This window comes from Chiloscyllium plagiosum, unplaced genomic scaffold (genome assembly GCF_037043375.1).
Source record: "Chiloscyllium plagiosum isolate Xiang-an unplaced genomic scaffold, Cpla_swu_hap1 HiC_scaffold_27, whole genome shotgun sequence".
Taxonomy (NCBI): Eukaryota; Metazoa; Chordata; class Chondrichthyes; order Orectolobiformes; family Hemiscylliidae; genus Chiloscyllium; species Chiloscyllium plagiosum.
Genome location: NW_028270165.1, coordinates 92950424 through 92970456, shown reverse-complemented (window position 1 = coordinate 92970456; position 20033 = coordinate 92950424). Strand labels below are relative to the sequence as shown.

The 20033-nt window shown below is 45.8% G+C and overlaps 1 protein-coding gene across 1 annotated transcript in view; it reads left to right on the top strand.

Moving 5' to 3' along the window:
- The window catches only part of LOC148145041 (uncharacterized), a 61661-nt gene that overhangs the window by 3012 nt on the left and 38616 nt on the right, over positions 1-20033 (top strand). The window contains exon 2 of the mRNA XM_087975461.1: positions 18914-20019. Within this exon, the coding sequence (XP_087831587.1) occupies positions 19300-20019 (720 nt within the window). The 5' untranslated portion in view covers positions 18914-19299. The remainder of the gene's footprint in view (positions 1-18913; positions 20020-20033) is intronic.

Below are 20033 nucleotides of genomic sequence, written 5' to 3'. Positions count from 1 at the left end.
ATTTGCCAACACTTGGCTCATATCCCACTAATCCCTTCCTATTCATATACCCATCCAGATGTGTTTTATGTGCTGTAATTATACCGGCTTCCACTACTTCCTCTGGCAGTTCATTCCATATGTGCACCACCCTCTGCATGGAAAAGTTGCGACTTAGATACCTTTTAATATCGTTCTGCTCTCACCCTATAACCTATGTCCTCTTGTTGTGAACCTCAACCCTACACTGACGAAAAGACATTAAAAAAAATAGTGAGCAACCAGACAAAATGCAAAAGCTATAAAATGAGGAAAAACAACTGTGGCTCTACCCTTTATTTCTCCCCTTGGCATTTGAACACTTAAATTCTGTCAATAACACCAGCATCGCCACAGAGCATATTGTGTCTGCTCCTCGGTGTGAACAACAGCACGCATGCCCGCTGGTGTCCATGCTCCTCGCTGTTGGCAGGAAAGGCGACATCACTTATCTCTGTTCCTAATGGTCTTCCCTTTATTCTTAAAGCTGTGCCTTCTGGTCCTAGTCTCTCCTACCAATGGAAACATCTTCCCAATGTCATTGCACTACCCTGTCCGGTCATTTCTGCTGGTGGGTGAGACTAGGCCTCAAGGTTAGAGGGAGTAGCTTTCAGACAGAGATGCGGAGGAACTGCTTTTCCCCGAAGGTTGTGAATCTATGGAACAGTCATGATTAGAGTGATACTGGAAAAGCACCGCAAGTCAGGAAGCATCCGAGGAGCAGGAAAATCGATGTTTTGGGCAAAAGGGCTTCCATCAAAATCTATGGAATACTCTGGCCAAGGAAGCAATAGAGGTAGCTTCATTAAGTATATGCAAGACACAGTTGGGTGGGTTTTTGCCTGGGAGGGGAATGAAGGAGTTCCTCGTGACTGCAGGGAGGAGGAGGAGATGAGACGATGGACAGGTCAGCCATGATCTTAATGATCGTGGAGCAGGCTCACTTGTAGCAACTGGATTGAATCCAGGAAGGGAGCAGACTTTACGACCTCAGGTATGTGTCATGGTTACCCGGGTGAGGAGAGACATAAGGATAGGCTGGGACTGTTTTCCGTAGCGTGCCAGAGTCTGAGGAGTGACCTTATACACTTTTATATCGTCATGAGGGACATGGATAGGGTAAATAAACATGGTATTTTCCTTTGGATGGGGGAGCCCAGAACTAAAGGGTAATAAGTTTAGGATCAAGAATGTGGTGTTGCAGCAAGTCAGACAGCATCCGAGGAGCAGGAAAATCAACGTTTCGGGGAAAAGCCTTTCATCAGGAAAGTGTGTTTGTATGTGAGTTTGTGTATAAGACTGTGCATCAGTGAGTGTGTATTTGCGTGTGTGCATGCTTGATCAAGTGTGATTGTGATGGAGAATGAGCTTGCGAGAGGGTGTGTGTGTTGAGAAGGTGCTGTATGTGTATGTCTGAGAGAGAGCGTGTGTATGAGAGGGGTATGGATATAAGTGAGGTTTAGCAATCAGGCAACTTCAGAGCGGTAAGGCACCTGGCCCAGAGGGCTTTCAGGTTGAATTTTACAAAGAGTTCGCAGGAGTATTAGCTGGCCCACTTATGAACATGTACAACTACAGAAATAGTCAGGGCTGCCTCCTGCCTTCACTGAATGAGGTGAATATCTCCCTTATTCTCAAAAAAGGAAAAGATCCAGAAGATTGTGCATCACACAGACCAATATCCTTGCTAACTGTAGATTTTAACATTCTCTCTAAAACATTAGCATTGAGGCTGGAGAGGGTACTGCCATATATCATAAAAGAGGAGCAGACTTGGTTTATTAAGGGCCGTCGATCATTTAATGATATTAGAAGGGTCTTGAATGTGAATCAAGTCTGTCATCAGGAAAAAATACCAGAAATAGTCGTCTCATTGGACGCGGAGAAGGCATTTAACAGGATGAATGGTCATACCTGTTCTATACATTAGAAAGGTTTGGTGTTGGAAACTTATTTGCCAAATGGGTCTCAACACTGTATAATGATCCCAAAGCAGTTGTGATCACCAATGGATTAGGCTCAGGTAGCTTCAGTGTGGGGTAGGGGCTGCCGTCAGGGATGTCCTCTCTCACCGTTGCTATTCACGTTAATAATTGAGCCACTGGCGGAAGCGATACGGGCTGACTCTAATATAACGGCCCCGAGGGTTGGTACAGGTAAACATAAAATTAGCCTATATGCAGATGATGATCTCCTTTTTCTTAATAATCCTCTGATGTCCATGCCTCACTTAATCCAAGTTATTAATACATTTAGTGCATTTTCAGGCTACAAAATTAATTTTTCAAAATCGGAGGCCATGCCTCACTAGTATGTCCCACTTATTGGACGGATCCCACTTCCCCTTTCGGTGGTCTCTGGAGGGTTTCTTATACTTAGGCATTTTTATCACCCCAGTATTTGGCCAGCTATACAAGGCCAATTTTGTGCATCTATTGGAAAGGATAAGGCAGGACCTTCACGCTGGGGAGACCTTCCAATTTCCTGGCTAGGTAGAATAGCCCTAATTAAAATGAATGTCTTTCCCCGTCTCTTATACCCTATGAGAATGCTTGCGGTGATGCTGCTGAGGCTGGCACTGTGCAAATTGTATGGTTGGCTGGGTTCGTTCATCTGGAGTCCTAGACAGCCCCTCATTGCCTGTGGAAGCTGTAGCTTCCTTAACTTAATGGGGGAGGGCTGGATTTTCCAGACTTTAGGAAGTATCGGTTAAGTTGCTTGTTAAGCTACATAGCCGATTGGGTCACGTCTGACCCGCAATCAATCTGGATGGACATCAAGGCTTCTCAAGTACAGTGCTCTCTTATTAACCTCTTATTTTTAGATTAGATGAAAATCATTCCGGACCACTGTAGAAACCCTATAATACTAAACACAATTAAAGCTTGGAATTTCATGCGGCAAAACGAGGGTAATTCACATAAAACATCCCCCTATACTCCTATAGTGGGGGCATGGGGTTTTCAACCGGGGCTTACAGATGCCACATTCAAATCCTGGAGATCCAGGGGTATTTCCTGTTTAGGGGATCTGTTTGAGAAGGGGGGGTCCTGATGTCTTTTGAACAGCTGCATCAGAAATTTGGATTACCTAATGGAGACCTCTTTTGATACTTCTAAATACGAGACTACATACAGAAGACGACTACGCTATTAAATGGTCTCTATAAATTAGGTAGAGAATGAAGAATGTTGTGGCTAGTGGGCGTACCCTCGGTCAGCACTCTTTATCATTTATTACGTGATGAAGTATCGGAAGATATGGACAGTCTGCTTAGAACATGGGATCAGGATTTGGGGCTGGAAATTTCTACAGAAATGTGGAATGACATCTGGGAAAATGCCAAAAAAATCTCCATTTATAACAGAACTCAGGCCATTCAGTTAAAGATACTTCAGAGGGCCCATATGGCACCGGAAAGATTGGCAACATTTAGGGTAGGAGTATCTCCAATGTGTCCCAAATGTAAAAGAGGTGGGCATTCTTACACACCGCTTATGGACATGCCATAAGATCCACAAATACTGGACCGAAGTAGTAAACGCCCTGACAGAAATCTTGGGAATGGAAATTACAGTAGATCCAGTATCTCCTCTTCTGGGCTTCTCGAGCTTACCTTCTCTGGATGTGCACGGGAGGAAATTATTTTCCATTCTCTCCTTCTATGAAAGGAAAAATATCTTAGTAAACTGGGTGGCTGAGGGCCCTCTAGGACTTCAGAATTGGCACAGATTAATCATGGAATGTGTTCCCCTTGACTTCCTTACAAATATGGTGCACCAAAAAACTGAATTATTCTATAAAATATGGCAGCCCTCTTTGAATTACATGGATATAGATATTTCGGCCATTCTTTTGAGGGCTTTCATCTAGTTGAGGTAACAGTTCTGGCTGGTCCGGGGCCCCTTGGGAGAGGAATCCCACATGAATACGGGTTTTATTACAACTTGATGTGAACTCATTACGAGTGTGTACTTCACTACATTACTATGTTATGTTATCCTGTTTTCTTTTGAATAATGTAAGATATTTGATCATACGCTCTGGTTAGTTATAGGTTAGATCTGGTTTCCAGCATCTGCAGTTATTGTTTTTACCTTAGTTATAGGTTAGATTAGTAGCTAGATGAGTTTTGTCTTTTTCTTTTTCTTCTCTGTATCTCTTTTTGTTTGACAGGTTTTGACTATTTATTTAAAATTTAATTGTATATTAATGTTTGTACTTGTCTTTTCAATAAAAATATCCATAAAAAGAAAAGGTGCATCTGTACAGATGCATGAGTAGGGGGAGAGCAGAGGGATACAGATTCAGGAATTGAGCGATAGGTTTAGACGGGGGATTTGGATCGTCTTCGGCTTGAAGGGCTGAAGGGCCTGTTCCTGGGTTGTAAATTTTCTTTGTTCTATGTTGAGGTTATACAGGGTGTTGGTGAGGCCATTTTGTTCAGAGTACTGAGTACAGTTCTGGTCACCCTGTAATAGGAAGAATATTATCAGAGGGGGTTCGGTAAAGATTTACTTGGACGTTGCCAGGAGTGGAGGGTTTGAGTTATCGGGAGAGGCTGGGACTTTTTCCCAGGAGGAGGTTGAGGGATGACCTTATTGAGATTTGAAAAATCACGAGGGGTGAGGGTAAGCGAGGAACATGCGTGGTTATGTAGAGCCAGAGGTGGGAAGGTGAAACAAAATTGTGGCTCTACCCTTTTTTCCTCCTATTGACATTTGGCCAGTTGAATCTGTCAGTTACACGAGCATATCTACAAAGCCTACTGCACGTGCCCCTCGGTTCAGCAAGCGCTGCGCATGTTCGCCGATGTCTGCAAAAAAACTGCACATGCTTCGATCTGTCTGTAAAAATGGTGCATGAATTTCTTTTGCCATTCCCCTGCTCCTCGGATGCTGCCTGACCTGTTGTGCTTTTCCAGCACCACTCTAATCTTGACCCATGAGCTTCTGAAGCTGTTGCTGCTCCTCTCTGTCTGAATGAAGATTGAGATTCATCCAAGACTGTAATTTCCTTCCTCTGTCCAACAGGCACACTCTTCTCTCACTGCCTTTTCTATTTCTTTTATTTTCATGCTGGGATCCAATTGTTGAATTGCAGCAACTGAGAAGAAAGGGAGTGAATCCAGAAAGAGGACAGACTCTGGAAAAGCTGGTCCAGGTCTGCGCCTCAAACACCTGGCAAGTGCAGTATCACAGGGTGAAGTTATAGTCTTTGCTGTGGAAAAAACAAAGCAGAAATGAGATGTATTGTTTAAATGGTGATATATTGGGAAGTGTAGAAAGTGAGGACTGCAATGCTGGAGATCAGAGTCAAAATGTATGGCGCTGGAAAAGCACAGCAGGTCAGACACCATCCAAGGAGTAGGATAGTTGACATTTCGGGTAAGAGCCCTTCATCAGGAATGATGTGTGGATGGACAAAGGAGCCTCGGCGTCCTCCTACACCAGTCGCTGCCAGTTGTCAGACAGGTGCAACAAGCATTCAGCAAGGCAAGTGGTGTATCAGCAAGAGGAATTGAGTTCAGAAGTGGGGGTGCCTTCCTGCAGTTGGGGGGTCATTGAATATATTCAAGGCTGAGTTCATATCATTTTTGAACAACAGAGAAGTGGATGGTTATTGGGGAAGGCAAGAAAATAGTTTTAAGGCTAGTACAGAACAGTGACAGTCATCCAGCATAGAAACACACCCTTCAGGTCAACGAATCCATGCTGACTATATTCACAAACTAATCCCATCTGCCTGTGTTTGGTCCATATCCCTCCGAACCTTTCCTATTCACGTACTTATCAAAATGTATTTTAAAACATTGTATCTGTACTTGCATCCACCACTTCCTCTAGACATTCATTCCACAAACAACCACACTCTTTCTTGAAAAAAACACGTGCTCCTCATGTCTTTAGACTCGTTCTACTCTCACTTTAGACATTTGCTTCCTAATCTTGAAATGACACCTGCCATTGTCTCTCACCTGCCATTTGCACAGTCCCTCATGATTTTTTAACCCTCTCTAAGGACACCTCTTAACCTCTGCTCCAGTGAGAAAAGTTCCAGCCTCTGCATCTCAATGTAGGGAGGTCCATATCCATTTGTGATCTGTTCACTGCTGGTGCAGGATTAAAAGACCAAATGGCCGACTCCTGCTCCCAATTCTGTGTCCTGGACAGCAAGAGACGATAAGGCAAAGGAGTAGAAAGTAGGCTATTCAGCCCATCAGGTCTGCTCAGACCATTCAATCGTGGCTGATCAGTTTCTGAGCGCCATTCTGCTTTCTCCCTGTCACCTTTGATCCCCTCAATACTCAAGAACCTAGCTATCTCAGTCTAAATATCCTCAGTGACCTGGCCTCTGCAGTCTTCTGTGCCAATGAATTCCATAGATTCGCCATAGATTAGATGAGCTGATAAGCTACGGAGGGGCAGATGGAGTTGAACTTGGAGAAATGTGATGTGTTGCATTTTGGTCAAGCAATGCAGGCAGGACTTAGACAGGGGGAATGTTGCAGAAGAAAGAGACCTTGGAGTGCATGTTCATAGTTCCTTGTGAGTGGAGTCGCAGGTAGACAGGATAGTGAAGATGATGTTTGGTATGCTTTCCTCTATTGGTCAGAGCATTGAGTGAAGGGGTTGGGAGGACATATTGCGGCTGTACAGGACATTGGTTAGGCCACTTTTGGAATATTGTGTGTAATTCTGATCTCCATCCTATGGAAGGATGTTGTGAAACTTGAAATGGTTTGGAAAAGGTTTATAAGGCTGGTGTCAGAGTTGGAGGGTTTGAGCGAGAGTCTGAATAAGCTGGGCTGTTTTCCCTTCGTGTCGGGAAGTTTATAGAAGTTTATAAGGGGCATGAATAGGGGTAAATAGCCAAAGTCTTTTCCTCCGGATAGGGGAGTGCAAAATTAGAAGGCAGAGGTTTGAGCTCTGAGGGCAAAGATTTAAAAGGGACCCGAGAAGCCACTTTTTCTCAGAGGGTTTTGCATTTATGGAACGAGCTGACAGGAAGTGGTGGAGGCTGGTACAATTACAACAATTAAGAAGCATCTGGATGGGTACATGAAGAGGAAAGGTTTTTGAGGAATATGGGCCACATGGTGGCAAATGGAATAGATTGATTTTGGATATATGGTTGGCATAGACGAGTTGGGTGGAAGGATCTGTTTGTGTGGTGTATGACTCTTACTGTCTTCGGTGAAAGCAGAAGTGTGGTTGTGAAGACGGCTTTCAGAGCAGCTTTCAAAGATGTTTTGCCCTACTGGGACCGGAAGAAGTTACAACGAAATCTTTCATTTGTGAGACAGCAAGCAACTAAGTGAGTACATCCGGGATTTTGGTGGAAAGTGGGAATTCATTGCACTGAGAGGATGAAGCCCTACCCTATCCAGTCATTTCTGCTGGTGGCTGAGACTAGGCCCCAAGCTTTGGGGGAGTAGGTTTAGGACAGGGATGAGGAGGAGGAAGTGAGGGCTGCTGGTTTTCCCAGAGAGTAGTGTATCTGCAGAACTCTCTGCCCGAGGAAGCAGGCTCCAATATGCCCCGGTCCTGATACTTCAGCTTGACGTACCCGTGACTGTAAACTTTGAAGAGTTTTCATTAACTGATGCAAATATTTCCCATTTGTCCAACAATGCAGTGTCAGCTGTTTCAGTCATTGAGATGGTTTTGATTCATCTACTAAATACATCTACTCTTATTAGACAATATTTATGACAATGTAAGCGAGGTGATTCTATATACGCAAGTTGTAAACCAGTACAAAAGCTGACCAGACAAGGAAGTGGTTAACAAACACAGGGCATCCCTCTTCGAGTATGCACCTTGTTTGTTTACAAATTAAACACGCTTCAGATCTTTTCCTAGCTGCTTTCCGAAAATCTGGGTGCCACAATAATGGACATCATCAACTGAAATAGGCAGCAGCAAAGAATGAACACAAACCAGTCCAGCAGGGGGCACCCATGTTTTGGTTTGAGTATTGAGGGAGTACCCTATTTGAGACCCCTGTGATATCAGTACCATACCCAGGCTAATGTGCATTGAAACCAGATTATGAAGTGTTAACTTTCCTGCAAACTTCTGCCTGTGTGTGTCTCTCTGTAACATTTTCTAACTTGCTTCATATCTGTTTGTTAGCTTTTCTTTATTCCTTCCTTCCTTCCAAGGCTAATGAGGCACTCACATTCCAGAGCAGCCCAAGTTAGGGAGTTGAGCCTCATAAATCCTGGCTGTGACACATTGCTGCTTAACCAAGTGTGCAAACTCGAAATACCTCTCAGCTGTTCCATTTGAAAATCGGACACAAATTGTTTGTGTTTCTGCATGAGTCCATAACCCAGGGAAATACAACAGAGTCTTTAATAGTTGCCCAATGTGTCCTGTGTGCCAAATTCATTCAAATCTGGACTTCCTGAAGTGAGCAATTATACTTCAGATTTCTACTCGCCAATTAAAACTAATGTTGGGCACTCGAACAGATTGAGGGCATCTTGAAGCATGCCATGGACATCAATGTGGGTCCAGGGCTTATCAAATAGGGTTTCACCTCTCATAACCCTGCGGTAAGCAAATTATTTATTACTAACTTTGTAAAGCACAAGTGCTCTCAGCAGTATTACGTCCAGACGCAAGGACCCTGTCGAGTTCTCTCACTAGTATCTTGTGGCTCAGTAGGGAGAATTGTATCAACATTTCTAACAGCACTTTTGTCCCTGGCCAGCTTTCCTCTTTATTTTGGACACAACAAAAGCAGCAATCACCCTCTATATTTCATCTCTCAAAGGATATCGGCCGGTGACCTGGCAGGACCAGGGTACCTCCTGCCTGACTCGCCAACTGTGGGGGATGGAAATAAAGCCCCATGTCAGGAAAGAATTTGTTTATCAGGAAGCAGCACAGCTACAAGGCCAACCGTCTCCGCTGAGCCTGGGAAACACAAACTTGAACAAGCAGGCACTAAGCTGAGATTCAAAATGGTTTCTAGGCTTTAATATGTGACCAAATGGCTGATCCAAATCTAATAATTCTCCCACATCGAAGGGAATTAAACAAGAAAAATTAAACAAAATTAGAAATAAATTAGCGACCGTGCTTAATGTTTGTTCATTACGAAGTAAACAGGAAATAGCAGTCTCCCAGGATTCGTATGGTGCCCTACTTGAGAAATTCTGTCCAACAAGTTTAATTGGAAGCAGTAGCTTTCGGAGTGCAGCTCCTTCATCAGGGGATTGTGGAATATAAAATTGTAAGACACAGAATTTATAGCAACAGTTTATAGTGTGATGTAACTGAAAGTACCTATTGAAAAAGACCTGGATTGTTTAAGTCTTTCATCTGTTCAAATGACCATGATAGTTTCAGTTCTTTCAAATGTAAATCACAAAACCTTTTAAAATAGTTAAATCCTCAAGTGAACTTTACCAATTGGTGTCGCGTCAGCCCAGATAATGTATTGAAGGTGTGAGCTCAACTGTGTGAGACTCTGTGCCACAATGGTTAAACTGATTTACAGAATCTTACATGGATTCATGCAGTTTTTGAGCAAAGTAAGACATAATTCTGCAAGTACAAATTCACCCAACAAACTTGTGCGCGCGCGCGTGTGTGTGTGTGTGTGTGGGGGGGGGGGGGGGGGGATGTATATTTGCAAATACATTCTATGTGCATTTTTTTAAGGAAAAATCTGCAGGCAGTCAATACATGTCATAGTTTGTAAATTCGACTTTGGAAACAGAACCAGTCTGACTCAAGATTGGGATACAGGCAGACTCTGACCTCACACCTTTAATGCATTGTCTGAGCTGAGATGTGAGCTTTTGCTATAAAACCTTGTTATCTCAAGAAGATGACAACAAGAAGTTCTGGGATTTACATTGTAATGAGACCTACAACCTATTTGAAAAGGTGGAAGACTTAACAATCCAGGTTTGTTCAATATACCATTTCAGTGGCAGGACACTGGAAAGTTTTGCTCTAAATTGTGTCTTAGGATCTTATCCTCCACAACCACCTGATGAAGAGGCAGCACTCCAACAGTTACTGCTTCCAAAGAAGCCTGTTGGACTACAACCTGGAGTTGTGTGATTCTAAAATCTGGTTTCTAGCATCTGCAGTCCTTGTTTTTACCTAGTTGATTTTAACCCTACAGTGAATCATCTTGCAAGGATGCCTGCCTTGAAGAAGTTTTCCTCCTCTCTCTACAAGAATCTCAAGGAATCCCTCTCCCACTGCAACTCCCAGGTCATTTCTTCTGCCCTGAAGCTCTTCAACCATGTCCTGAAACAGACTCGCTACCACAGCCACATTTGCTTCCTCAGTGCCTGCCTCCGTAACCAACTCATCCTACACGGATTCCGGATCACCTTCATCCCCACCCCTATTCACCCATTGTACTCTTTGCTACCTTCCCCCACCCTCCTTCCTGACCTATCCCCTCAATCCCCACCCCCATTCACCTATTGTACTCTATGGTACTCCCCCCCCCCCACCTACGCTCCTCTCATTTATCTCTCCACCCGACAGGCTCTATTCCTGATGAAGGGCTTTTGTCTGAAACGTCGATTTTCCTGCTCCTCGGATGCTGTCTGAACTGCTGTGCTTTTCCAGCACCACTCTAATCAAAAGTGGATTGGCCATGTTGAATTACCCATAGTGCTGTGAGAAACGAACCCCACTTAATCACTAATTTTCAGTCCGAGTCAGAGTTCTGAAGCAGCACATTTATTCAAACATCTTGCAAGATGGGTGGCTGTATGAAGAGAGTCATACCCGACAGTAAAATAGACTTTTTAAAATTTTTCTCAGGGCTCTCTCGACACCACTACACTGAGCAAATACCTATTATGATTGTCTATTTCATTCTATCCTTTTATTTGGTTATTACTTGCGCCCGTTATTCCTTCATTTAGTAATTCCCTGCACCCAAGCCTATCATACTTATTAATTAGCGCGCTTGTTCTTCTTTAAATCTGCCTTATTTGGCTGTCCTTGTTCGTTACAGCCTTCCTGTTACTTTGTCCAGTTCCCCTTATCTTATCGAACCGTCTGACTTCTGAGATCATCCTTTATTATCTTGATAGTCCAAAAAGCAGACCTACAAACTGAGCTTATTGCGAAATGCCCCTGCTGCCCTTTTTTTTTATGGTCAGCTACAAGTAATTTCTCAGCTTAAAACTATTTCTTAAAAGACCCTTTATATTCATTAAAATCAACATCCACCTGACAACCTGAAATTTATCTCTCTCAATCCCCACCCCCGCGCCCCTCTCATTTATCTCTCCACCCTGCAGGCACTCTGCCTCTATTCCTGATGAGGGGCTTTTGTGCAAAACGTCAATTTTCCTGCTCCTTGGATGCTGCCTGAACTACTGTGCTTTTCCAGTACCACTCTAATCTAAAGTGGATTGGCCATGCTGAAATACCCATAGTGTCCAGGGATGTGGAGGTTAGTGTGGATTGGCCGTGCCAAATTACTCAGTGCCCAAAGATGTGCAGGTTAGGGTGGATTGGCTGTGCTAAATTACCCATAGTGCCCAGGGATGTGCAGGTTAGGGTGGATTGGATGTGCTAAATTACCCATAGTGCCCAAAGATGTGCAGGTTAGGGTGGATTGGCCATGCTAAATTAAGCATAATGTGCAGGTAAGGTGCATTACTCAGGGTGAAATTTAGGGGAATGGGTGTGGGTGGGTGACCCTTGGGAGGGTCGGTGAGGCCGAGTGGCCTGCTTCCACACTGTGGGGATTCTCTGAAGGGAGGGTTTTTTTGGAAAGTGTGTTCTCCTCCCCGTGTGCTGCAGGCGCAGCGCATGCGCGATGCGGCGGCCCGCTGTTGGCCATGCCCCGCCCCTTAAACCGTCACTATTCCTCGTCCCGCCCCTAGTCCCTTCGTGACGTCACACGGCGGAAGTGGCCCTGTCAGTTTCAAAGTGAATCTCCCGCCCTCTGGCCTCCTCTTCATCCTGGGAGGGAGGCAGAGATGGGAGGAGGAGAAATTGGTCACTTGTAGCAACTGGAGTGAATGCAGGGAGGGAGCAGACTCCGCAAACTCAGGTATGTGTCTTAGTTACCCGGGTGCGGAGGGACTGAAGGATAGAGATTGGGAAGGGGGAGGGCTGGATATCTTTTCTGTTTTGATGTTTAAAATGCACCCGATTCCCACCAGTAACTGCAACAGGTACAAGTACAGCACATGCAATATTCCTCATTGCAGCTTCAAGCCGGTTTTGCATCCTCTGTCCTTCCTCCACCTTGCTCCAGCACATTCAGCTTCTTTCCCTCATTCACATTCCTCCTCTCTACCCCCCCGCCCCTCCCCCCCGATGTTCCAAGCTGATCCTCAAAAGATCGGTTTGTCCCTCCATTCTTTCCCGGTGGCGCCCATTACTCTTGTCTATTTCTTGCCTTATCCGGCCTTGTGCGTGAACAAAGTGTTAGTGTATATCCTCTTTCACTGCCAGCTGCTTCCTTGTTTGCGAAAGCAACATTTCCTCCCATTTTTCGCCGACACTGAGCCTTCTGACCTCCTTGATTGTGGCTTTTTTTGTTTTTGCAGAAGCACGAAACAGATGCTTATAACTGTTTGTACAAGCATGTCTAGCTTAACCTACACCCCCTCCCCTCACAGCACCTTATCTGTTTGTCTGTAACATCTACCATTGTTTGCAGGCACATTTCATGTATGCACATTTTAGCTAATATAAAAGCAATTATATATTTCCTTCACATAGTTTTCATTCTTGTTAACTCCACTCTTGGCTGAAACAATTATACACTGGCGTTAGTTCATTTACCTTACAGAAGCAATTATAGTTGCAGAAGTAACACTGCTTTAACTATATCCCACAGGGGTGACCCTCCATCCTTGTATAAATAATGTGGGGCATGGCGAGGGTAAATAGACAAGATCTTTGATCTGGGATTGCTTATAGGTTTAGGGCGAGGCTGAGATTTAAAAGAAACCTAAGGGACAACTCCTATATACAGAGGGTGATGTGTGTAAAGAATGAGCTGCCAGAGGAAGAGGTGGCTGCCGGTACAATTACAACCTTTAAAAGGTATCTGGATGGGTATATGTTGGGAAGCATTTAGAGGAACATGGGCCAAGTGCTGGGAAATGGGACGAGATTGATTTAGGATATCTGGTCAGCATGGACTGAAGGGACTGTTTCTGTGCTGTACATCTGTGATTCTGGCTTGCTACGAATGTTTGTCACATCTGTATGTTCAGTTTTTCCCTGGTGTTGGTGTTAACGCCTTGGTGTCTTATTTTGCTCCCCACATCCTGGGGACATTAACCATTTCCTGTCTGGTTGTTCTGATCTGGACTGCTGTCTGGATCTTTGGATTTCTGGGATTGGTCAATAAACACACCTGGATGTGACTTTGTCAATCATACAAGCAATAGTTTATTCTTTGATATGGCCCGGACGGTAGACTCTGATCAGCCCAGAAGGATGAGATTAGATTAGATTCCCAACAATGTGGAAACAGGCCCTTTGGCCCAACCAGTCCACACCGATCCTCTGAATAGTAGCCCACCCAGACCCATCTCCCTCTAACCAATGCACCTAACATTAGCATGGCCAATTCACCACATCTGCACATCTTTGGATTGTGGGAGGAAACCCACGCAGACATGGGGAGAATGTGCAAACGCCACACAGCCAGCCCCCCAAGGCTGGAATCGAACCTGGGACCCTGGTGCTGTGAGGCAGCAGTGCTAACCTCTGGGCCACCGATGAGTACTCCTAGAATGCCAAAAGAATCCGCCGACTTTTAGAGTTTGGATAGAACTTATGTACATTGTTTAGAGTCAGACATTGAGCATGATTACATAGTAACAACCAATCAGATCCCGCAAGGTCCTCATGCATTTTTGACTTAGCCTAGGGTGGCACGGTGGCTCAGTGGTTAGCACTCCTGCCTCACAGCACCAGGGTCCCAGGTTCGATTCCAGGCTTGGGTGACCGTCTGTGTGGAGTTTGCACATTCTCCCCGTGTCTGCGTGGGTTTCCTCCGGGTGCTCCGGTTTGCTCCCAGAGTCCAAAGATGTGCAGGTCAGGTGGATTGGCCATGCTAAAATGCCCATGGTGTTCGGTGCATTCGTCAGAGGGAAAATGGTTCTGGGTGGGTTACTGTTTAGAGGTTCAGTGTGGACTGGTTCGGCCTAAGGGCCTGTTTCCAAACTGTAGGGAATCTAATCCTAATCTAATCTATCATAATTTCTTGTAGACAACCTGTTCTTGGAATCGTATTTGTCCTGTCTGGCGGTTAGGATTAAACCGTTACTTCTGCGATTAATGGTTAGGTTTACATTTGTTACTTCTGCATTTGCAGTTTTTTTTCACTGGATTGACATCAGTCTGTGGTTTCTTGTTTGTTCTGAGTCGTGAGTATCTGCCTGACTCAGTCCCACCGAGTTAGCGAAGCAGAAGCCATTTTGTCCTACCTCCCATGTTAAAGTGGAGATTGAGGTGGCCCAGGGAATCCTTTGAGAACTCAGACCTGTAAAGCCTCTCTCTTGCTTTGTCCTGGAGATCATACTCTTTGGAAGCCTGGAATAAAAATCTCTCATCATGCAATTCAATTCAATCCATAGCAGATAAGCACTAAGTTAATTCTCTACGGGATTCAACAGCCTCAGCACTAAAATGATCTCTCTCTCTCTCGTGTCCTTTGGAAATCTCAAGACAGCAAAGAATTATTTTGTGAATACCCCGCTTGCAAGGGGTAGTAAGAATCCGTTACAATGGACAAGCTCCACCCATTAATTACAAAGCTATGGATAGTACCGAGTCTTGTTTCAGGGTCAGATTCAAAGACGATCATTCATTTCACAAGGGAACGGCTGTGAATGTTATCACTTGGTGTCCTGTTCACACAGATTCACCGATGCTGAGGCAAACGTTCTTAATTGCCTTACAGCATCCTGTTATCACTTGGTGAGCCCAGGTGTCCCTATCTTTAAGTTCTGCCCTCTTTCTGAGCCTTCCTGCCTGTTTATTTTCTAGTGCAGTAAATGTATTCAATAATTGAGCATTACATTTTAGTCTGGATGTTTAAAGGCAAGTTTTAAGGCTATAGACTTTCTCACCCAGATGCCCACACCCTCATGCCTCCCTTTGATTGCACCACGATTACTGAAAGAGAAGGCTAATCCAAACGAATGCCCTTCAAGGTGGTCCAGCCATCACATCCTGTAGAGCGGCACCACCATCTTCGCAGCTCATCTGGTCATATTTATCATCGCCATCGACACGTGTGGGTGAGCCATCGGATCGCAAAAGGAGCATCTTCTGGGGCAAATCTATATCACTAAGGGACCTCATAAGCCGAGCAATTAAATACCTAACAATACCAATACCGACAAACAGACATAGCTAAATTGATAAGCCAATTGTACCATCAGCCCGATCTGCAGTTTCCCCAACTGGTCCCTTCAGTCATTCTGTCAAGGAATACCTGGATCTCTTGTATCTTAGTAATATTGCCAGTGAGATTGGGAATGCCCATAGTGCATTTATCTTGGACAATGGTGCAGACCTCACCCTCCTGGGCAAGTATATAGTCTAAGGCAGACCGATTCTGCACAGAGTAAAGACACAGGTCTGATAATCCCAGTTTAGTCTGTTCCAGAGCCTCTTTAGTCTTATTTCCTCGAAAGGTCAGGCCGCAAAAGAGGGGATTGGGGATTTGTTGACTTGTCACCCCTGCCGATCCTTCCAACCCCAGGGTACTCTGGATTCCCAAGCCTATCGGGTGTCCTGTATTGTCACCCAGTCCCTTGGGATCCTTCCAGTTGGAGCAAGGTTGGCTGAGACCGACCACTGCATCCTCCTCAGATGGAGGTTCCATCGCCTTGTCCACTGGCCAGGACAAGGTACTGTTGTGGGAACAAGGGCTCCGATAGTGACTTTATGAGGGACATCTTTGCCATCCAGGACAAGGAAATTGGTAGCTTTACCTTAGCTGAAGAAATAATAGACTGGTTTGGTGTATATTACAGAGAGTTTGTCAATATAGATTACTGAAATGTTACAGCAGGGAGTCTTGACAGGTCTACAGGAGTAAAGGGTCGACATTTTGCAAGAGGAGTTGCTTGAGCTTTGTAAAAAATGGGCCAAGTGACTCGAGCACTCGCACTGTATGGGAGACAATGGTCCTCAGAATGCTGTTCCCATTGGGCTCTCCCTTAGCTCTATTGTACATGGTCTTGGTGACAGTATCAGGTTCTGAAAAGAGAAAAGGCCTATAAATGCGCAAGGGAAGGGTTCCGTTCCAGGTCCATGTGCCGCATAAGGCCTGCTGTACCCCAGCCAGTGTTACACCAGCTGTTTGTATACACAGACCGGAGGTATCGGAAAGTGATATTTCTCTTCGCAGGGTCGGCAGTAGGAAGTCTGATGAATAGATTGGAATTGGGGACTGGGGATGGGGCAAGTGAGTCATCTCCCGATAGAGAGGAATAACATACTACTGCCTCTGGGGTGAAGAGCGTTCTGTGGGCCTGTATAAATAAGCTGTTTATGGATTGAGGAGTTTCCCGTATCAGGCTTCCCTTTTCTCGAGTCGGCCTTCCTGCAAAAAGGGATGGTGTTCCTGAGTTGATCATTTTTATCCTCACTAGGCTTGCATCTGCAGGTAAAATCAAAAAAACATGGTAATGACATGGTAACTCCCACTGATTTCTACTGTCCAGATGGACCATCTGGTCTTTCTGATCTAAGAGTCCATTGCAATAATCAATCTTCATCACGTTCCACACGTCAAAGGCGTCTGGTCCGGTGCACTGGACAACATCATCTCAGCATGGGTGGTGGATAAACTCTGATCATTCCTGGTCGCATCCATACTTTGTAGCTTTCCCCATCAGGATGTTGTACGTGATCAGAAAGGTGAGGAGATAAGCGATCCCCCACAAGTCCCTCCTCTTAGTTCAAGTATCTGTAATAAGATTAACATTAGAACAACAGCAAGATTCAAAAACCCAACTGGACAGGGTCCACTCCTTTTGTTGGGATTCCAGGATTCTCTCCTCCTCTTCCCCCCTTTTGATTGGTGCGGTCAATCAATTTACAGTGGTGCAGTTGGACCCAAGCTGAGCACCCAACGACTGTGACTGCCGTAGGGGTGGGAAGTAAAACCTGGAAGGGGCCATCTCAGCAAGGTTGGAGACCTTTGCCAGTTCAGGTCTTGACAAGCACCAATGAACCAGGTTCTACCCGTGACGAGGCTGAAAGGGAGGGAACATCGCTGTAGGCCGCACGCTCCTGGGAGTGAAAGGCACGAATCACGTTAGAGCAAGAACATAACCACTCATTGCTTCGGTCATGTGGAAGTGGACTGAGAAGGGAGCCGAATCGTTCCAAGGGGTACGGAGGGGGTGATCAGAGAGACTCTCAGCTGGAGACAGTCGTGTCTTGCTCGCAGACATGGATCGCATCTGGAATAAGGCCACAGGGATTAGCATAACCAGGAGAGGCCAGACTCTGCCATTAATTTGGCAAGTTTAGTCTTGAGTCTGGTTAAAACATTGAATAAGGCCGGACACCTGAGGATGATAAGCACCATGCAGTTGCCAACAATTACAAAGCTGGGAACAGAGTTCTCCGTTAATATTACCTACAAAGTGTGGTCCATTGTCCGAGCTAATGCACGCAGGTATACTGAAGCAGGGAATTATTTCCTTGAACAAAATCTACACCACAATCTCAGCAGTAGCGTTAGGAGGAGGGTAGGCTTCAATCCACTTCGAAAAGACATCAGCAATAAGCAAAACACATTTATAGCAACTCAACTCATTTCTCCAACTCAATGAAGTCCAGTTGAAGTGTCTCCAAGTGACCCTCCAGCAAGGGAGTTCTCGTAGAGATACTTGAACTAAGAGGTGGGGGATCGCCTACCCACTGACCTGTTTGATCACGTACAACATCCTGATCGGGAAAGCCACTGACTGAGTATCGATGCGATCTGGAACGATCTGAGATTATCCTGATGTCATCTGGTGCAACAGACCAGACGCTTTCAACGTGGTGTCACTTGAGCGATGGCATGAGCTACCAGAGGAAGTGGTGGGTGCTGGTACGATGACAAGTTAATAGGCTCCAGGACGGGCATCTGAATTTGAAGGGTTCAGATGGGTCAGGGCCAAGTGATGGCAAATGGAACTGGAGTCATAGAGATGTACAGCACAGAAACAGACCCTTCGGTCCAACTTGTCCTTGCTGACAAGATAGCCAACCCAATTGAGTCCCAGCTGCCAGCACCCGGCCCTTATAGAGGCCAAGTGATGGCAAACATGACTAGATTAATTTAGGATATCTGGGCAGGTTGGGCCAAAGGGTCTGTTTCTGTGCTGTGTGACTCTAATTGTCTTCAGTGAAAGCAGAAGTGTGGTTGTGAAGGCTGGACTTTCAGAGCATGTTTTGCCCTGACTGGGAGCAGAAGAGTTTGACTGAAGTGTGTTGGTGTTAATGCCTTGATGTCTCATTTTGCTCCCACCTTCTCGGGGTCATTAATCATTTTGTGTCTAGTCCTTCCTCAAGAAGTTGCTTTGCAGGTTTACCCTGAATGGACACTTTTTTGCTTCTCAAAATCAGACCTGCTCACTCAGCAGGATCACAGTGTTGTGAAAGATATTAACTTTCAGGTGGAGTTATCCAAAATTCAGAGGGATGTCAGGCTTGATGTTTTTGCTTTTTCTGCCCCTGTAAGATCCTGAATCAGCACCTTCAGGGGAATTAGTTAGAGCGGAGTGAGAACAGAGGGGGAGAGAGAGTGGGATGGTGCTTTCAATTTTGTGGAACAACAAAAGAATATTCCACAAAGTAGAATTGCTTGTTGTGAATTTCTACCCTGCACTGATAGTGAGGACTTCTGTAATCTCTTTTTGCAGAGTATTTGAAAATCTGAAGACTGAAGTTTCAAAATCAACAGATGAAGGGCTTATGCCCGAAACATTGACCCTCCTGCTCCTCGGATGCTGCCTGACCTGCTGTGCTTTTCCAGCGCCACATTTTTCGACTGACTGTCCAGCGTCTGCAGTCCTCACTTTGATGTCAATGTCTGACAGTCACTCAATCCATCGGGATCGCAACGATTTTTGACTGTGATTTCTGTGAGAAGGATCAAAGCTTTTTGGTTCCTGTTTGAGGATGTTTTCAGCATCAGTGGGACTGGACGAGAGACCCCACTGTTGCAGTGCACTGTGCATGGAGCCTGAAACAGGAATACGGCCTGGGAAGGCATTTCACGGCAGGGAGGGGCTCAACACGTGTTTGTATGCAGCTGAAGCTGTGGCCATGCAGAAATCTGAGGAATCCCACCCCGTGGAAGTGTGGTGACTGTGGGAAAGCCTTCTGTTTCCCGTCTGTCCTGGAGACTCATCGGCGCAGTCACACCGGGGAGAGGCCATTCCCCTGCACCGACTGCGGGAAGGCCTTCAGCACATCCTCCCACCTGCTGGCCCACCAGCGTGTCCACACGGGGGAGAGGCCCTTCAGCTGCCCCGAGTGCGGGAAGTCCTTCAGCACATCCTCCCACCTGCTGACCCACCAGCGGGTCCATACGGGGGAGAGGCCGTTCACCTGCTCTCAGTGCGGGAAGGGCTTCGGGTATTCCGCCCATCTGCTGATCCACCGGCGGGTCCACACGGGGGAGAGGCCCTTCAGCTGCCCCGAGTGCGGGAAGGGCTTCAGCACTTCTTGCAATCTGCTGACCCACCAGCATGTCCACACGGGGGAGAGGCCGTTCACCTGCTCTCAGTGCGGGAAGGGCTTCACCTGCTCCTCCAACCTGCAGAGCCACCAGCGTATCCACACGGGGGAGAGGCCCTTCAGCTGCCTCAAGTGCGGGAAGGCCTTTACCCAGGTCTCCACCCTGCTGACCCACCAGCGGGTCCACACCGGGGAGAGGCCGTTCACCTGCTCTCAGTGTGGGAACGGCTTCACCTGCTCCTCCCACCTGCGGAAGCACCAGCGAGTTCACGTGCCATCGCCGGGGGATTGAAGGAGTGA